The 21,270-nt window shown below is 43.3% G+C and overlaps 1 protein-coding gene across 1 annotated transcript in view; it reads right to left on the bottom strand.

Annotated features, from left to right (window-relative positions):
* Window positions 1-16,977, bottom strand: part of LOC124775694 (sialin-like) — a 172,957-nt gene extending 155,980 nt beyond the window's left edge. Inside the window, exon 1 of the mRNA XM_047250521.1 lies at window positions 16,905-16,977. Within this exon, the coding sequence (XP_047106477.1) occupies window positions 16,905-16,952 (48 nt within the window). The 5' untranslated portion in view covers window positions 16,953-16,977. The remainder of the gene's footprint in view (window positions 1-16,904) is intronic.
* Window positions 16,978-21,270: the final 4,293 nt, after the last annotated feature.

Raw genomic sequence — 21,270 nt, forward strand, 5'->3', positions numbered from 1 at the left:
GGAGTTCACTACTGTATTTCTGTATCTTCGTAATAAAGACAAGTACCGACTTTTATTTAATCAGAGTGTTTGGGTTTTCATCTTTCTGTTCACTGTTCCAGCGGACCGGTCGGCCCGCTATTAAAAGTGTGGCGGTGACTTCGTAAGCCGTTTCTACAGCAAATTGTTTGTCGCTACGAACACCGCCACAAAAGTATCCATCTGGAAATTCCCCAACACAGTTTTCTAAAGCTTCTTTCTGTACCACTCTTGTGGCCCATTACTTGCGCTCCTGGATAAATCACCTGGCCCATTCGTTGTCCCGCACCGCAGGTTGCTTTAAGAGCTTTCCGTTGTACTTGGCCTGTGACGTCGCCCCTTGCATCTGCTCCCAAACGAAACGTTTCCTCCAGCATCTTGTTTCACCTCTTGCTCATTGACGTGCAGGATTTAGGTTAGGTGTGTTAATACTGTCGATTGAGTGTCATCCCTTTGTGTTGCATACTGTACATTTTAATAGGCAAATCTGCTCATTTTCGCTGAAGTATGTCAGGTGACATTCACCTTCCTGTTATGATGTATAAAAACTCTCATGTAAAGTGCAAAATTGGCATTCATTTAACCTGCCACCTTACACAGTGACTTGAACTTCAGTTATGTGATCGAGGTGGGCCCTTTTGTAACCTTCTGTACATTCTGTTTGTTCATTAAGGATATAGTCTGGATTGCTGTTTTTGTGTGTTTTTAGAAGTAATTGAAATACCCACACACAAAAACAGCACCCCAGACTATATACTTAATGAACAAACTGAATTAGCTAACACCCCTTTTCTGAAAAATTTCCAAAAATTATTTCCACTCTCCAAAGCAAATAATATTCCTACGCTTATCTGCAGATCAAGTAGCAAATTTATATGTTACTACAATTCTCATGATGCTAAATGTAAATAAATAATGTACTATCTTACTGTACAGTACTAAAAAATTAATGTAACAATATTCGCTCTAAAGCTCACAAAACCAATGTCTCTCTGTACTAGTGTAAAAAGCGTTTCAGCTGCGTAAGTGAATTTATGATCTTTTTCCAAACATCTCCATGATGTTACGACATATCATAGCATCTTTGTCACTCATATGTTTGTAAGCACTTTGTATTGTATCAAAACATGTGGTGTGTGCTAGAAATCTTTTCTGTGACAAATCTAAAGTGTTCAGAGAGAAAATTTACGTGTGCAATGATAAGAATGCAGTGGGAATGTATTCAGATCTGTTTGACGAATGTAATGAAAACAAACACTCCAAACCGACATTTCACGTAAGTCACATCCAATGAAAATCTGTAATGCAACCATCTGTGGGGCGTGCTTATAATTATGTATTATTTATATTTTAGGACAATTAATCTGTAAAAAAAAAGGACATTGTAATGAAAGCATAAACCGTCTGAAGATGAATCGTAACGATTCGAAACCGGTAACGCTACGTTTTGAATAAAGGAACTGAAAATAAATTTGTGGCTAGTTGCTGTCTCAACACCATCAAAAAACTAAGAATTAATTAACTTAAGTCCAGGAGAATTGGACTACTGCGTGAGACGGATCAGTGGCGAATTTCGCAAACGCGTTGCTAGAGAGCAACACCCTCTAATCGCTAGGGAGGTCTATTGTGACCAAGCTTAGTGGAAAAGTGTTGCTCTCGTGTTCGTGTTAGTTCAGGAGAAAAATCACATTCTCTGTACCGATAAACCGAAAAGTTTAATCATGTAGTTACGTAATTTTAGTATTAAGGCTTAGGTGTTGATGGATTTTTTTTTTTAAATGCGAGCTTGACAGATGTGCACGCATGAAACTAATCTAAAACGGACACTGAGTTAGCTATTTGCAGATAGAAGTTGGGAGAGATGGGCCACGTATAGTCGGGAGAGATGGATCAGCGTTATTTGGGAGAGATGGGCTACTTGTTTCAATGTGGGGGAGACGGAGCACAATTAAATTTAACTTCAAGGCATATAGAATAACGCCACTGAGGATGGCCGCAGTCCCAGGCTATGCTTATTTGTCGGAAGATACGTCTGTGCCAACAAATGGAAGAGCAGAACCTCACACAAGCAAGCTAGCCAACCACTTCAACCTGTCATCAAAAGACGTAATTATCCCAATAGCGTTGGAAAAGCGAGGTTACAAGCGCAAGTCAAATTCATTCATCGAAACAACGTCGGACTCTACTCCTACTGGACCCAAAATTTTCAACATTACCATCTTCAAAACTGACTACTACCAAGCCAACACAGAGAAAACTTTTGGAAGAAATTTCATTTGTTCCATCTGTTGGCAAAATCATGATTTTTAAGAGAATGCTAGCGGAAGCAACTGCATCCAAAAGCCTAAAGTCTACTGGAAATATTAACATTGTAAGCACAAAGAGGGATGAGAGAAGAAGGAAAACAGAGAAAAGGCAAAAAAAGAGAAAATATGACCGAATAAAATTTTTTTAAAATATAGTGCAAGTAGTTCACCATGTTCATCACATGCAGGCATTGTAGAAAATTACGAAAATAACTTTGATGAATGCAATGAAGACGAATGTGTTCGGTGTGGGGAAATCTATTATAAAACTAATAAAAATGATGATTGGATTCAGTGCGTTTCCTTTTCGCGATGGTCACGTGAATGTTGTTCAACATTTGGTAATAAAAGTAATTGCCGATGTCAGAGAAAGTCAGGTTCACGTTTGAACAAAACCAACAACTTATTAGAGAACCCAATGTTCAATAAAGATTTGCAGCACACTTATAAAACTGTTTCGGACTAAGATATTTAATAATATAGACTGAAGAGCCAAAGAAATTAGTACAATTGCGTAATATCGCGTGGCGCCCCCAAGAGCACGTAGAAGTGCCGCAGCACGAGGTGGCATGGATTCGACTGTCTGAAGCAGTGCTGGAGGGAATTGACAACATGAACCCTGCAGGACTGTCCGTAAATCTGTAAGAGTACGAGGGGTTGGAGATCTCTTCTGAACAGCACGTTGCAAAGCATCCCAGATTTGATCAATAATGTTCATGTCGGAGGGAGAGGGGTGGAGGGTTGGTGGCCAGCGGAAGTGTTTAAACTCAGAAAGGCTTTCCTGGAGTCACTCGGTAGCAGTTCTGGACTTGAGGGGTGTGACATTGTCCTGTTGGAATTGCCCAAGTACGTCGGAATACACAATGGCTATGAATGCAGGTGATCAGACAGGATGCTTACGTACGTGTCACCTGTCAGAGTCGTATCTAGACGTATCAGGGGGTCCCATATCACTCCAACTGCACACGCCCCACACCATTACATAGCCTCGACCAGCTTGAACACTCCCCTGCTGATATGTAGAGTCCATGGATTTATGAGACGTTGTCTCCATACCCATGCACGTCCATCCGCTCGATACAATTTGAAACGAGACTCGTCCGACCAGGCAACATATTTCCAGTCATCAACAGTCCAAAGTCTGTCTTGGCGGGCACAGGTGAGGCGTATAACTTTGTGTCGTGCAGTCATCAAGGGTACATAAGTGGGCCTTTGGCTCCGAAAGCCCATATCGATGATGTTTCGTTGACTGGTTCACACGATGAAACTTGCTGATGGCCCAGCATTGAAATCTGCAGAAATTTGCGGGATGGCTGCGCTTCTGTCACATTGAACGATTTTCTTCAGTCGTCGTTAATCCCGTTCTTGCAGGATCTTTTTCCGGCCACAGCGATGTCGGAGTTTGATGTTTTACCGGATTCCTGATATTCACGGTACACTCATGAAATGGTCGTACGGGAAAATCCCCACTTCATCGCTACCTCGGAAATACTGTGTCCCATCGCTCATGCGCGGACTATATCACCACGTTCAGACTCACTTAAATCTTGAGAACCTGCCATTGTAGCAGCAGTAAGCGATCTAACAACTGCGCCAGACACTTGTCTTACATAGGCGTTGCCGACCGCAGCGCCGTATTCTGCCTGTTTACGTATCTCTGTATTTGAATACGTCTGCTTATACTAGATTCTTTGCCGCTTCGGTGTAATTATGTACGCATTACAACATGCTACAGATAAAAATATGTAATTTTAACTGAGTCTTTTCTTCATGTATAGCCATTTTTATATGGTCCATCTCTCCCAATAAGCTGGTCCATCTCACCCATGAGTGAGTGGATGCAATGGACCACCGAAGTAGATTTTCATTTTATCATATCACTTGTATTTTAAGTGATAGTGCCTCAATAATACATATACTTCTATGATACACTATACGTTCATGCTGCCAGAAGTAAAAAAGAATTGAAAAACACGCAAATTGTATGCCGAAGGAAACAAGTGGCTCAACTCTGTAGGACTTACCGTAAGTAACTTTATTTTCGGGGAGCGATAACTGCAACTTCATGACTACCCTCGTGTTCACACCGTTTTACAACCGTAGCATTGCCGATAGTTGAGATTTATTACAGCTCCTAAATATTCCGGCAACGCGTTTGATGTTGCACGGTAAGGTGCAGTGTTTCTGATACAAAAAAGCAACGGGCAGACGACACCGAGACACGAGCGCCACTTGTTCGAAGTGGGAGCTCATCAATAAAACAATTACGAGGATCGGCCGCTGGTAATGCATAGCATCAGCCAGACAACCTTTGTCACTCCGAGAGAATTAAGGGTGGATTGAAATTCAGGAAATGCTTTGCTGCCTTTACTTTTCTATATATATGGTACGTTTCCTTTTCTGCAACGTGACTTATTTGGTTGTCAATATGTAAAATACGATATTCCGAAAACAATAGAACAGTAGAAATATGAAATAACTGAAGTGTACTATTTTTATTACAGTACATAAGTTTGTAGGTAAATACCCACCAGTGAAGCGAAATGCTACCTGCATTGCATCTGTAAGTTATTCGCGCATCAGCAACAGCATCCGGCTACTCTTTGATCGGTGTCTGCAGCTACTAAAGGTTGCCGAGTAGTTTCACCCTTTCCGTACATCGCAGCGCTGATGACAGGTTTGCACATGGCCCGGTTTTTTTTCCCCCCTGTTGAGGTAGTCCGCCACTCGGCTTTGTGGTTTCGTTGTGAATTAAAGGAAAGTCATTTTGTAACGTCAGTAAAATCAAATTTAAACTCATTTCTTTCTGGGTCTAAAAATAGCACCAAAACATTTTTGTCCCTTATTGACGTTTAAAGCCTTTTCCTGAAAACAAATTTCGTGCTATTTTTTAACATTTTACCGATGAACCTACTTTAAGACCGATCTTGACAAAAACAACATAGCCTCCGATATTATCGACAAGTCCCGCTTATCTGAATATTTATAAGATGTCTGCTGTTTAAGAAATTAGCTGCTATCTTGAGTAATTGGGCAAAGCCTCAGCCTGTTAAGCTGTACTGTGTTATATGAATGTTTATACTTATGTATAAATTGAAAACGCCGTATGACCACACATAATTGAAGAAATAGTCACAGAACACACACGCACCAACTTAATACGTGCGTAAAAAAAAGCGGTTCAAATGGCTCTAAGCACTATGGGACTTAACATCTGAGCTCATCAGTCCCCTAGACTTAGATGTACTTAAACCTAACTAACCTAAGGACGTCACACACATCCAAGCCCGAGGCAGGATTCGAACCTGCGGCTGTAGCAGCAGCGCGGTTTCGGACTGAAGCGCCTAGAACCGCTTGGCCACAACGGCCGGAAATATGTGCACAGTGGTAATGAACTTGCATAGATATGTACTCTAATACCTAACAGTGGGTAGTAAAAGTTATATAATGTGCTTACTTTCAGTTCATAGCCAAAAATGGTGCCATGGGGATGTTTCCTCGTACCGCTAACCACTGAATGTCGACTTCAGAACTTCGATTACTGAAATGTTTCATCAGCCAGTGAGCTCATGACGTAACTTAAAACCAAAATTTGTAAACACTATTGAAAATAGGGAATATCTCACTACCATATGCGCCACGAAATGTACCACTATTATACAAACAATCACAGTGCATGGTCTTCCGTAGTCATCTGCATTGCAGACCAGGTTCAGCGACCTGGCTTTCTGCACCTGTAAATTATTCATGCAAAAGAACGGAACATATATCGTTAATGGACTGAAATAACAGCGGGAGACTCTATTAATTGACCATTTGCGTACTGGTTGATCACTGATGCGACGAAGCCCGTACCATTACACGTGTACAAGACGGCGGTATAGCAGCATAGCACTATTTTAGTTCAATAATAATATAATGAGTTGCGTTGAGCGAAATAATTAACAGAAATATTACAATTAGTTATTGTACTGTCCTTCAGACTGTGCAGACACATCACAAAGACCATATAAGTTCTCATATACGTAAAATGAAATGTAAATCTCGAAAGATGCTCGAAATCACTTGTGTTCGAGATACATCTTTCAACAAGACAATATTTCATTTACGGTGGAGGAGAGGATGACACAATGGAATATTTAATTCAACAGGTGGAATAGATATTCATCGATCATATAAATCAGCTTCCAGGTTACGAAACGACAAACGATCTGTGAGCATTTCTGCCGCCACGCGGAAGGAAACTACTTCACGTTAAAATTTATCATGTTCTGCAAGCGGAATGACTGAAAAATAATTCTGTGAATATTTATAACACACAGCAAAATCATCTTCAAACTGATTGTTAATCAACAGGGCAAGCAGTTGTAAAGATCTCACCCAAAGTCCCCACACTGCACGACTCTGAATTGCTCCGCGCCTAGCAAGCAAAAAGCAGAACCCAGAAAGCTAGAAACGGAAACAGATTGGCGAGTGTCCATTCGAATCTACTCGGCCTCGTGGCCGGACAACCGTAAACGTGTATCATAGGCTGAAGGCCCTAGCAGAACACCAAAAATACCATACGCATCAGTGGTGCCAGAAAGAGATAACCGAAAGAGTTTAGCTCGACTAATCGAAGTTGACCATGGGATGATCCTGTACACAAGCCCTTACTACTGCTCACGAAGATTTATAATAGTTGTATGAGGCTTGGCTATTTTCCAGGCGCATGGATGGTCGCTCGAATCGCCCCGATCCCGAAACATAACAAAGACCTTAGTCTACTGACTAACCACAGTCCTATCAGGATACTTTCCACCTTATCAAAGTTGCTGGAAAGCCTCATTTTGCACCGCATCAAACCATTTATCCAAGATCAGGTCATCATAAGGCAAGATCAGTTTGCGTTCCAGTTTCGCTTCCAGCTGAACTTCAACTACTGCGAGTCACAGAGTACATCGCCTATAACATGAATGTTTCCAGTTATACAGTGGCCAACTTTTTAGACAGAAAAAAAACTTATAATCGTTTGTGGACTGAGAAGCTCTTGATCAACTGCACGGTCCGCAAACCTTGTCTGACTATTCTCTTTGGATAATCGGCAGTTTTCTCCAATTCCAGCACATAGTGGTACACATCGATGAGCAATGCTCCAGTGTTGGACGCCTACAGGAGGGTCTCCCACAGGGCTCGGTCTTGTCCTCAACTCCATTTATCATTTATGTTAACGACTTATTCATCCTGCCTCAGGTCGTCCTAGCTCAGTTCGCAGATGATACAGCCTTACTCAACGGCAGGCGGCGGATTACTGCAGCACTTGGGAGACTGCATCGTCAACTCACACTGACGGAACAGTGGATATTAGATTATCACATTCGTCTCAACGTCGACAAAACTAAAGCTCACCTCTTCACTAGCAAACGCCCAGACTTGCAGGACAGGCTTACTCTTCACCATCAAGAGCTTGCATGAATGGACGAAATAAAACGCTTAGGGGTGACCATGGATAGCAAATCCCTTTTCAAACGTCATATACACAACAAGAGGATTCAACTATTATACCCCCTATACCAACTGTACCCCTTGATGTGCAATGTATCAAGCGACCGTTTTACCTGCACTTCTTTACGGCTGCTCCTTGTGGGGAACTACCAGCCTGTCCAACCTTCGGTCACTAGAAGTCATTCAAAACAGATGCCTGTGCCTCATCTTAGGAGCTCCGAAGTGGACCCGGATAGCTGATCTTCACGCTGAACTCAACGTCTCACGCATCTCTGATCACACCCCATCTGCAACAGAGAAACTCCTCCACAGTATCGATGAACTCAGGCCCATCACCTGACACCGGGAATCTATCGCTCGGTGGCACCGAGTTCAGGTCCCTCTTACAACCACCGAGGCCCTCCAATAACCAAATCCAATGAAAACCAACACCTTCAGTGGGGCCACAGGCTACCGGCCGTCCCCCCACCCCCTCCACCCCCTCCACCTCATATTTATGTCTGAATAAAGCTTGAACAAACACCTACGTCGTCCCGACCGACATCCTAGAAGTTCAGAATTGATTTGTTGCTTTGGCACCCCCCCCCCCCCCCCCGTCCCCCTAGGATGATCTTGTAGGTAATTACAAAGATAAATTCGTGGTTTTAGAAGGCAAAGATATTGCAGCCAAAAATACAAGTGCAACCGAACGGACCACTTTCACATTCAGTCGTCCTTACTGGAACTGATTTTGTGAAATCTGCTGCAGAACTTTCCACGACATTGGGAAGTCGAATGAAGTAGCCACAGGGCCGGCCAAGGCGTGCAAAACTTGACGTAGGCCGAGCGAGTGACTCGCGTGCGGGCCACGGCTCAGCATGTCTCGGCTTTGGTCGTTTCTTCATGGAAGTACTCGGTTCAGCACGACATTTCTTTTAGTACTGCGGTACTGCATTTTTTCTGTTGGCACGACTTTCTTCGGTTCGGAAGAATTAACCTTCACTACTGGTTCATGGTGTGGGTTCCTGTAGTCACGTCGTAGTTCATGAACCCCAGGCAACGTATGAGTGGCCAAGTAAGTGGTCCCGACAGTCGGGATACCAGTTACTTTGGAATAAGGCTGGGCATCTCGGACATATTCTGAGTCGTGGTCACCTTTGTGCTCATACGGCAAAGACTACCAAATCCACCGGTTAGTCCATCAACCTTTAGGGGTAAAACCCAATGGGACTCGGGGCAAGTAAGGCTAGCAACCTGCTTCCCCGGTACTTTAAATATGATGCTGGCAACAATCAGAGCAAAATACCTCGGACCTTTGGAGGTGACGGAGTCTCACCTCTAACTGACAAACCAGGGACTCCTAAGATACGACTTGGCAAACAAATGGTAATGAGATGGGGAGCTATTAATATCAATGGGGGCTACTCTGGGAAGATGGTAGAGCTGGCAGAGGCTGCAAGTAAGATGGGGCTGGACGTTTTAGCTGTTAGTGACATTCGGGTAAGGGGTGAGAAAGAAGAGGGAGTGGGAGAATACAAGGTCTACCTGTCAGGAGTCAAAGCAGGAATAGCACAATGGGGTGTAGGGCTTTACATCAGGAAAGAAATGGAACCCAGCGTAGTTGCAATAAGGTATGTAAACGAACGACTGATGTGGATAGATTTGACAGTTTCTAGCAAGAAAATTAGGATTGTGTCAGTATATTCGCATTGTGAAGGGACAGATCAAGATAAGATGGATAGTTTTTATGAGGCACTCAGTGATGTAGTTGTTAGAGTAAAGGACAAGGACAGTGTTCTGCTCATGGGTGATTTTAATGCCGGGATTGGAAATCGAACAGAAGGGTATGAAAAGGTTATGGGTAAATTTGGAGAGGATATGGAGGCCAACAGGAACGGGAAACAACTCTTGGATTTCTGTGCCAGTATGGGCTTAGTAATCACAAACTCCTTTTTTAAACATAACAACATTCACCAGTATACTTGGGATGGCAGGGGAACCAGATCTGTCACTGACTATATAATAACAGATCAGGAATTCAGGAAGGCTGTGAGGGACACACGTGTATTCAGGGGATTCTTTGATGACACTGATCATTATATAATCTGCAGTGAAATTGGGATTGTGAGGCCGAAAGTGCAGGAGGTCAGGTCCATATATAGGAGGATAAGAGTGGAGAAACTTCAGGATAAGGAAATCAGGCACAAGTACATAACAGCGATCTCAGAAAGGTACCAGTTAGTTAAATGTAGTCAATTACAGTCATTGGAAAAGGAATGGACAAGGTACAGGGACACAGTACTAGAAGTGACTAAAGAATGTCTTGGAACAGTAGTATGTAAAAATAGGATGAAGCAAACAGCTTGGTGGAATGACACAGTCAAGGTAGCCTGTAAAAGGAAAAAGAAGGCCTATCAAAAATGGCTACATACTAGAACTCAGGTAGACAGAGAAAGTTATGTTGAAGAAAGAAACAAAGCCAAACAGATAATTGCAGCATCCAAGAAGAAATCTTGGGAAGACTTTGGAAACAGGTTGGAGACTATGGATCAAACTGCTGGAAAACCATTCTGGAGTGTAATTTGCAGTCTTCGAAAGGGAGGTAAGAAGGAAATGACAAGTATTTTGGACAGGTCAGGAAAACTGCTAGTAAATCCTGTGGATGCCTTGGGCAGATGGAGGGAATATTTTGAAGAGTTGCTCAATGCAGGTGAAAATACGATCATTAATGTTTCAGATTTCGAGGTAGAATTGGATAGGATTGATGATGGAAATAGGATCACATTTGAGGAAGTGGAGAAAATGGTCAATAGACTGCAGTGCAATAAAGCAGCTGGGGTGGATGAAATTAAGTCGGAACTCATCAAATACAGTGGAATGTCAGGTCTTAAATGGCTACACAGGATAATTGAAATGGCCTGGGAGTCGGGACAGGTTCCATTAGACTGGACAAAATCAGTAATCACACCAATCTTTAAACATGGAAACAGAAAAGATTGTAACAACTACAGAGGTATCTCTTTAATCAGCGTTGCGGGTAAAATCTTCTCAGGTATTGTTTAAAGGAAAGTGCGAGTATTAGTTGATGACCAATTGGATGAAAATCAGTGTGGGTTTAGGCGTCTTAGAGGTTGTCAGGACCAGATCTTTAGCTTACAGCAAATAATGGAGAAGTGTTATGAGTGGAACAGGGAATTGTATCTATGCTTTATAGATCTAGAAAAGGCATATGACTGGGTTCCTAGGAGGAAGTTATTGTCTGTTCTACGAGATTATGGAATAGGAGGCAAACTTTTGCAAGCAATTAAAGGTCTTTACGTGGATAGTCAGGCAGCAGTTAGAGTTGACGGTAAATTGAGTTCATGGTTCAGAGTAGATTCGGAGGTAAGACAAGGTTGCAACCTGTCTCCACTATTGTTCATGTTATTTATGGATCATATGTTGAAAACAATAGACTGGCTGGGTGAGATTAAGATATGTGAACACGAAATAAGCAGTCTTGCATATGCGGATGACTTAGTTGTGATAGCAGATTCGATTGAAAGTTTGCAAAGTAATATTTCAGAGCTAGATCAGAAATGTAAGGACTATGGTATGAAGATTAGCATCTCCAAAACGAAAGTAATGTCAGTGGGAAGGAAATATAAACGGATTGAGTGCCAAATAGGAGGAACAAAGCTAGAACAAGTGGACGGTTTCAAGTACTTACGATGCATATTCTCACAGGATGGCAACATAGTGAAAGAACTGGAAGCGAGGTGTAGCAAAGCTAATGCAGTGAGCGATCAGCTACGATCTACTCTCTTCTGCAAGAAGGAAGTCAGTACCAAGACTAAGTTATCTGTGCACCGTTCAATCTTTCGACCAACTTTGTTGTATGGGAGCGAAAGTTGGGTGGATTCAGGTTACCTTATCAACAAGGTTGAGGTTACGGATATGAAAGTAGCTAGGATGACTGCAGATACTAGTAGATGGGAACAATGGCAGGAGGGTGTCCACAATGAGGAAATCAAAGAAAAACTGGGAATGAACTCTATAGATGTAGCAGTCAGGGCGAACAGGCTTAGATGGTGGGGTCATGTTACATGCATGGGAGAAGCAAGGTTACCCAAGAGACTCATGGGATCAGCAGTAGAGGGTAGGAGGAGTCGGGGCAGACCAAGGAGAAGGTACATGGATTCGGTGATTTTGAAGTAATAGGTTTAACATCAGAAGAGGCACCAATGTTATCACTGAACAGGGGGTCATGGAGGAATTTTATAAGGGGCTATGCTCCAGACTGAACGCTGAAAGGCATAATCAGTCTTAAATGATGATGATAAATGATGATGATGATGATGATGATGCTTGTTCGTGTTATGAAGGACGTTCGCAGGCCCAGCAGATTTTTAAACAAAAAGAGGCAGTGTAGCGTTTTATAGTTACAAGTCTTTAAAAATAAATAGGAATGACAGAAGATAGGTATGAAAATTCTCAATATCTACAACGCAGTCGCCTAAGGGACGGGTACTGCAAATTTGCTATGAAACGATGTTACAGTACTACGCAGAAAGAATATAAGATTTAGGTGACACTGAAAACGTAAAAAATTAAAACGTCCGAGAGACTGGATTCATTGTTCAGTAGATTAATAAGTACTTCGAGCTAAATTATCAGGCATGTAGTACGTGAAGAAACTGGTAGTATGAATAATAATTTTTCTGAAACCGTGCGCATTACTCCATTATCAGTTGTAACAGTTTTCGATGGAACAGAACGAAAAGTATAGAGGCTTTATATATTACTGCGAAGTACCTTTGTTAAGTCGAGAGGCATCTGAGGAACGATTTAAAATTAGGTATTGTTGAATTTGTGGCAACGGCCTTGCGGCAGTGGATACACCGGTTCCTTTCAGATTACCCAAGTTAAGTACTGTCAGGCGTGGCTGGCACTTGGATGGGTGACCGTCCAGGCGGCCATGCGCTGTTGCCATTTTTCGGGGTGCATTCAGCCTCGTGATGCAAACTGAGGAGCTACTCGACAGAATAGTAGCGGCTTCGGCAAAGAAAACCATCATAATGACTGGGAAAGCAGTGTCGAGACACATGCCCCTCCTATCCGCATCCTCAGCTAAGGATGACTCGGCGGTCGGATGGTCCTGATGGACCACTTGTGGTCTGAAGACGGAGTGCTTTTTTATTGTTGAATTTATAAAGGAGAAAGGTAGTGCAGGAACGAAATTTAGAACATCCGAAATGGGTTGCAGACCTCGCGTTTTAAATTAATTTAACTGGACACTGTCCACAGTAAGACACTGTAGGGTGAGAAACAATTTCTTTCTGATTTGATGGGAATGCATTTAGAAAGAAAATAGCGTTATAGAAGTGACGCCTTCTGACAACACAGTCCAGTTCCCTAAGCTAATTGCCATTGAAGAAAATGCAAAGTTCGAAAAATTGATTATGGCCTTGAAAGAATTACAAGGTGATATTCCTAAAAGTTTTGAGGACACAGTCAATTTACATCTGTTTTCTAGATCGTTTGATGTCTGAGTTGGAAGCGCCCCTTTAACTGTGAGGATGCAACTGATTGACCCACAAGATAATTCCCGTTTTAATGACAAATCCTTTGATGTTAAAACTCTCCAGGACATCTACAGTGTTTTCCTTAGGTAAAGATTCCACATCTCCACAAAGAGGTTGCAAAGGTGCTATAATATTTTGATTGATGTACATGTATAAAGTACCTTATTTCGATTATAAAACTAAAAAAGTAACGATCACGTGGCAACCTGAGTGCGAAAACCTTTGAAATTGTCTGCGTTTGACTGTATGCCGACAGTTAGTAGCAAATAAAAACTATGTATCATCACTCAGACAGCGTGGCGTGGTGGTGGCGGAAATGTGCAGCGAGGCTGAACGCTAAAGGCACTCGTAAACGAGGAAACTTGTTTGTCAAATTCGCCCTTGTGATTTGTCAAACAAGCCTATAAGCGTACAAACGAAGTTTGTCACTTTAATCTGTCAAGCAGACGCTGTTCGTATTTCGATAGTAGTGAAAATGGCCACAAGTGTAGACAAAGTATTCACTTTGGCACTGTGTTTAAAGACGAAGAAGAAAATAAAATGATGGTACAGGGAATGGCTTAAAATGAGAGAGATTTGCCTATGACACTCTGCCACAGGAAATATTAGTCCCATAACCCGATTATAACATCAACTTTCTTCGAATCAACAATGAAACTTTTAAAAACTTATTAAGGCCCTCAGAAAAGAGAGGAAACATGTCTGCCAAATTTGCTCTTTTTTAGGCACGGATGTATCAAACAAGCCTGCACACACACCAAGAAAGCTTGTCAGTTTAACCTTACTTTTAAAGCAGACGCTTTTCGTGTGTGCCGAATTTGGCACTAGTGAGAACGGCTGCAAATGCAGGTAAAAATATTTCTGACACACACTCTGGCACTGTGCTCAAAAAGAAAACAAGACGCTGGTCTAGGGAATGGTTTAAAGAGAGAGATATTTACAGGTAAACCTGTTAATGGAAATGTTATACTCAGAATCTGATGACTACTTTGACTTTCTGCGAATGAACAGTGAAAATTTTAATAATCTGTTCAGAGTTAAGTTGTCCTCGCATTGAAAAAGAAGACACAGATATGTGAAAAATTATTCTCTTCTGCTTGCTGCTCTAACGCTGTTTCATTCAAGTACCACATCGTATGAACATATAGCCCACATCGTCAGTGGAAGAACTGGGTAATTTAGAATTCTTTTTTTCCATTGCACTCCCACTGGTAAGTTATGTGTTGTTGTTGTTGTTGTTGCGGTGGTCTTCAGTCCTGAGACTGGTTTGATGCAGCTCTCCATGCTACTCTATCCTGTGCAAGCTTCTTCATCTCCCAGTACCCACCGCAGCCCGCATCCTTCTGAATCTGCTTAGTGTATTCATCTCTTGGTCTCCCTCTACGATTTTTACCGTCCACGCTGCCCTCCAGTACTAAATTGGTGATCCCTTGATGCCTCTGAACATGTCCTACCAACCGATACCTACTGATTTTGTTCATAATCTCTTCCTGCATTATACATGGCTAGGAGATGTGTTTCCTCCACAATTTTGGTACCTGAAGCCATTTTATTTTTATTCTTGATCATAATTTGTATAGTTGTGGAAACTCAAGATACAGTGAGATAAACTGCAATAAAACAGTTTTTCAGTAAACATACATGGCCAATCATCGACACAAACAATGCGTGCCATCTTGTCAGACTTACCATCAACCACAATATCTCGCAAACACGTCACGCGATCTGTGCTTGACAAACATATCAAGCAGATCTGTATACAGTCAAATGCTTGGCAAACAAAGTACAGTTTGACAAATTGTTTGATCGTGTACGAGGACCTTAAGGCACTGCCCTGGGAGTTGAGATCTTGGCTGCCCCTGGTTTACCATATGTACAGGCGTGTTTTATAAGTAAGTACCGTTTTGAAATTAAAAAAAGACGTGCTAAGATATCTCAATAATTTTATTTTTACATGAAAGCCTGTACCTTAATCTACTTTTCTACATATTTTCCGTCAATATTGAGGCACTTGTCATAACGTTGTACCAGTTTTTGAATTCCGTCCTCATAGAATTCTGCCACCTGGCTTGTTAACCACTGCATCACCACTGTTTTGACCTCGTCATCATCTTGAAGACGCTGACTGGCCAGATGTTTCTTCAAGTGCAGGAACAGATGGTAGTCACTGGGCGCAAGATCGGGGCTGTACGGAGGATGATCTAGAGTTTCTCATTGAAAGGATGTGATTGATGAGATCTTTGGTCTGATTCTCCACATGCGGATGGGCATTGTCTTGCAGTAAAACGATTCCCTTGCTCAACTAGCCGCATATTTTGTTCTGAATTGAAGGCCACAGATTGTGCAATGTCTTACAGTAAGCTGCTGCATTGATTGTCTCATTACGAGGCGAAAATTCCACGAGCAATGCTCCTTTTCTGTCCCAAAAAACTGTGCACATGATTTTCCGGGAAGAAATTGTTTCCTTAAAGTTCACTTTTCTGGGTGAATTCGTATGCCGCCATTCCATGGACTGTTGCGTTGATTCTGGTGTGACGTAGGCTACCCATGTTTCATCGCCTGTAACAATTTGGCTTAAGAAATCATCACCATCATTGTGGTACCGCTCAAGGAAAGTCAATACACTGTCTAAACGTTTAGTTTTGTGCACATCCGTCAACATTTTCGGTACCCAACGTGCGCACAAGTTTCGGCAATTCAAGTGCTCGGTCACAATGCCATACAAAACACTACGAGAAACATTAGGAAAGTCATCCCACAAGGAGGAAATCGTAAAGCGTCTGTTTTCTCTCACCTTATTGTACACTTCCTGCACCAAAATTTCATTCAAAATGGTTCAAATGGCTTTGAGTACTATGCGACTTAACTTCTGAGGTCATCAGTCGCCTATAACTTAGAACTAATTAAACCTAACTATCCTAAGGACATCACACACATCCATGCCTGAGGCAGGATTCGAACCGGCGACCGTAGCGGCAAACTTTCATTAACGACCAAAGGACGCTCACTCTGTTTTTCATCATGCACATTTGTGCGGCCATTTTTAAATGCTCTTACCCACTTTCTTACCATTCCATCACTCATAATGTTTTCTCCATAAACTGCACTGATCTCACGATGAATATCGATCACTTTTAGGCCTTTAGATCTAAGAAACCTTATAACAGCCCGTACTTCACCGTCGGCGGGACTCACGATTATCGGAGGCATCTTAAACACTCAGTACACAACGTTAACAAGGAAGAATCAGACTGTAATGGCGTCAGTGCGTAGACAACAGATGTAGGTACCCAGTGCGCATGCGCTGAACGCCAGCCGCAGCGCTGCGGCCGCGGTGTGGCAAAACACTACTTACTTAAAAAAAGGCGCCTCGTACCTTCATTCACCATAAATTATTGTAGTTATCCACAGGCGTAACCGCGGATATACGTATCCGTCTGGATATCTACTTTAGGAATACATTACGGTTACTTTTATTTCCGTCAACAAGTACATGTACCCCGAACGCACCTGCATCAGGCAGCTGTAAAATTATGAAAATTTCCCCACTAACCTCATCAAAAGCTGTAGCGTCCGCATAAGCTGTGTCATTTGCGGTCATATTGTGCCCTTCGGCGACGCTGACGTTGGTGCCGTCGCCTCCCTCGCAGTAGCCGGCCGTTGCCGCCGCAGCCTCCCTCCTCCTCACCATGGCCACGATGGCGATGTTGAGGTTGACGCGCACCGCGTAGTTGAGGGCGAAGCCGCAGAACGCCAACAGCCACAGCACGTTGCCGGCCGACAGCCGCACTGCAACACAGTCCGCCATCCACTCTCTGCCGCTGCAGCGTTTCGTTTTGGAAGGCACTAAACGAGCAAAGGCCTTCTGTGTCCTCGTCGTCTCGCAGTAATACTGTTGTGTACACAGTTCCGCGTAGTCGGCGCGTACACAACTTTCCCACTAGAGCGCGCCCCGCTAAGCGCAACAGCGCAGGCGCAGCGCTCGTCCGTCTCTGCACTACGAGATGGCGCTGCCATAGAGACAGACCAAATTCTGCTTCCGCCGATCCGCGTATTAATATGTAATGCAGCCAATGAGACTGCTGCTAATGTAGAACCTTTTTTCCTCGCCGATCACACTCGCGCAGTGATACCTGAACGCGCGAGTGTACAGACTTCCGATTAGTCAGTTTGCATTAGTCTGCATTAGTCTGTAGTCAAGTTTCAGCCTGCGCCTAATAAGATTATCATATTCCTGTACATAGCCATGAAGATAAATGAATAGACACTTTGTCAAGTAGTAGAGATATATGAGAATAAGATTAACGTACCAAGACCAAAGGAACTTCAGATGGTCAATTGTAAATAGCATCCAGAACCAAGTTAAGTTATTTCTATGCTTTTTATTGTTTTAATAAATGTGTGTGAAAATTAATCAAGTTCTGTTTAAAGTCGGTCACCGTCAATCTGCTACTGTAAGCCTGCAACTGGCGTTTCTATCGTCTGACCTAATGGCAGAAGATAAACACGCCACGATAAGACCACGAGACATATTGCTGACACTCGCCTACTTGGTTAGAGCGACAAGTCAAATAATCTGATGGTGTGTGTACCGAAGGTCTTACAGTACGCACACCACAAATACACACATCACGTTTTCCTCTAGTGTGCGTCTTCAATTGGTGTTCCACATACCAGTCTTACAGAGGCAGCACAATTCGTCCTGAAGTTTCTGGAAACACCGATGCATGTTGTGGTGTCACCGCCAGACACCACACTTGCTAGGTGGTAGCCTTTAAATCGGCCGCGGTCCATTAGTATACGCCGGACCCGCGTGTCGCCACTGTCAGTGATAGCAGACCGAGCGCCACCACACGGCAGGTCTAGAGAGACTTACTACCACTCGCCCCAGTTGTACAGCCGACTTTGCAAGGAAAGTTTCACTGACAACTACGCTCTCATTTGGCGAGACTTTAGTTAGCATAGCCTTCAGCTACATTTGCTACGACCTAGCAAGGCGCCATATTCAATTGATAATTAATATTATGAAGCATGTACCATAACGAGAGATGTTCTACAATTGTGGATTAAAGTTAAGTATTATATCAACTACGTACTTTATTTGCAATTCTCAAGATATTGTCCTGTTCCAGACCTCACGCCAGTCAGCGTGTAATTAAACGCGTGCATTTCGGCCTCCTCTAGAAAAACAGTGTTGGCTCTTCTGCCAACACTACAAATTGGCGACGAGTCTCAAAAGGGTCTTCTTTTCTCTACTTGCCTAAATTACTTGTGTCATGGCTTCGCCACAATCTCCAGGTGTACTGTCCGAATTTTATCGCTTGCAGAATCAGCAGACGCAGGCGTTATTGGATGCCCTTGGACAGGGTCAACGTGCAATGCAGAACGATGCGGCAGCAGCCGCTCCACTGCTACCGCAGCCACAACACGCAGTTGCACCACCTTTTCGTCAATTTGATGCGGAACTGGAAAGCTGGACGGAGTGGTCACGCCAATTTGGATTCCATCTCGCCGCCTACAGAATTCAAGGTAATGAGCGGCAGCCTCACTTACTAGCGTGTGTCGGCGTCCAAACGTACCGTGTGATAGTGAAATTGTTTCCCTGACGCGACGTAGCAACTCTGTCCTACGAAGAAATTTTGCCTGCATTAGATGCATATTTCAAGGAATCAGTCAATGTAGTTGCAAAAGGGTATACGTTCTTTCGTACAAAACGTACGGCCGGTCAAACTAATCAGGAGTGGGTTGCAACTTTGCAAGGCCTTACTAGGGATTGTGATTTTGAGTGTGACTGTGGACTCCCTTATTCAGATACTATGGTGCGTGATGCAATTGCACAAAACGTTTCTGTTGTTCGTATAAGAGAACAGATTTTGAAACTAGTCAATCCCTCCCTTCAACAAGTGATGGACATATTGGATAGGCAAGACACACTTGACTTTGCTCAGGAATCATTTGAAACTTCACCAGCTGTGTGTCACATTAACCGGCCCGCCGGGAGAACTGCATGGAACGGTAAACAGCCCTCGCGCACGTCCGCGCAGCCACGTGTCCCGCGCCAGCACGCAAATGCAGTGCTAAAATCATGCCCGCGGTGTGCTACTAGACATTCGCGTGAAAATTGCCCGTCACGCCAAGCTATTTGCTTTTTCTGTAATAGAAAAGGACATGTTCAGAGTGTTTGCCAGAAAAAGCTCAGATTGGACACTCACAACCATTCCAGGCCCTTTGCTTCACGCCGGAATCGGAATCGAACCAAGAATATTCAGGCTCGTGAACCTTCGCCCATGGACATTCATGTAGTTAATTCCACTCCGCCCAGTGCCACTCTCTCTAACAGTGACTGTGTTCGTCCCACAAATAGTGTGCGTCGACGTCGCCGGAAATCACGTCAATTAGCAAGTGATTCTGTACCAGTGTCTGTTCAAATTGCACGAGACAGTCGCTCTTGTCGTCAGCAGGACAATAAAATTTTTGTAGACTTGGACATTAATGGCAACGTGATACCATTCCAGCTCGATACCGGAGCTGCAGTTTCATTGATCAATAAAGACACGTACAAACAACTGGGCACACCTCCGTTGCGTGCCGCAAATGTTAAGTTAAATAGTTATTCCAGTCAGAATATCCCTGTGTTAGGACAGTGCAGCCTTCTTGCCACATACAAGGGACAAACAAAACTTGTGTCATTTTACGTGCTTCGTTCTTCTTCGGCAGTGAACGTGTTTGGCTTAGATTTATTTCAGTTGTTTAACTTGTCTATAGTAAATCAGGTCCTATCAGTGAACCAGACTGTGCCTTCCGCCAGTGTTTCTAGTCTATGTGAAGAATTTGCAGACATTTTGGCACCAGGCCTAGGTTGCGCTAAGAACTATAAAGCACATTTGGAACTGAAAGTAAACGAGCAACCGAAATTTTTCAGAGCACGCAATGTTCCCCACGCCTTGCGTGATGAGGTCGCAAGAACATTAAATGATTTGGAATCACAAGGTGTGGTTTAACGTGTGCAGGCTTCTCTCTGGGCATTACCCTTAGTAATTTTGCCAAAACCTTCCGGAAAATTGAGACTTTGTGTGGACTTCAAGGCAACAGTGAATCCACAATTAGTGATTGCAACTTATCCTTTACCCCGCCCGGAAGATCTTTTTGACTAACTGTGCCCGGGTAAATATTTTTCGAAGTTGGACCTAGCAGATGCGTACTTGCAAATACCAGTGGACGACGAATCCCAGCGCGTCTTGGTGGTTAACACGCATCTTGGTTTGTACCGATTCAAAAGACTGCCATTCGGATGTGCATCCACCCCTGCATTGTTTCAGCAATATCTGCAAACTGTTTGTGCCTCGGTCCCTATTGCAGCAAACTATCTGGACGATATTGTGATCTCCGGAAAGACGGAAGAAGAACATTTAGCCAACCTCCGAACATTATTTCAGGTCTTGCGACAAAATGGTCTTCGCTTGCGGAAGGACAAATGTGTGTTTTTTGCTCGTGACTTACCATATTTGGGACATGTAATCAATGCCCAAGGCATACATCGCAGTCCCGAGCACCTCCGTGCCATACAAGACTTGCCTTCGCCGCAGAATTTGAAGCAGCTCCAGAGTGTGCTGGGTAAAATTAATTATTACAACCGATATATTCCCCATGCCTCTTCCATTTCAGCTCCGCTTCATCGCTTACGCCGTAAAGGTGTTCCGTTCATCTGGACGACGGAATGCGAACGCGCCTTTCGCCAGTTGAAATCGGCGTTGCTTTCAAATACTTGCCTTACGCCATTCGATCCCCGGAAACCCCTTTTTTTGATGGTAGATGCATCGGATTTCGGGATCGGTGCTGTGCTTGCGCACAAAGATGGCTCGCATGATCGCCCTATTGCCTTTGCGTCCAAATTGCTCTCGTCTGCGCAAAGAAATTAT

This window comes from Schistocerca piceifrons, chromosome 2, assembly GCF_021461385.2.
Source record: "Schistocerca piceifrons isolate TAMUIC-IGC-003096 chromosome 2, iqSchPice1.1, whole genome shotgun sequence".
NCBI lineage: Eukaryota > Metazoa > Arthropoda > Insecta > Orthoptera > Acrididae > Schistocerca > Schistocerca piceifrons.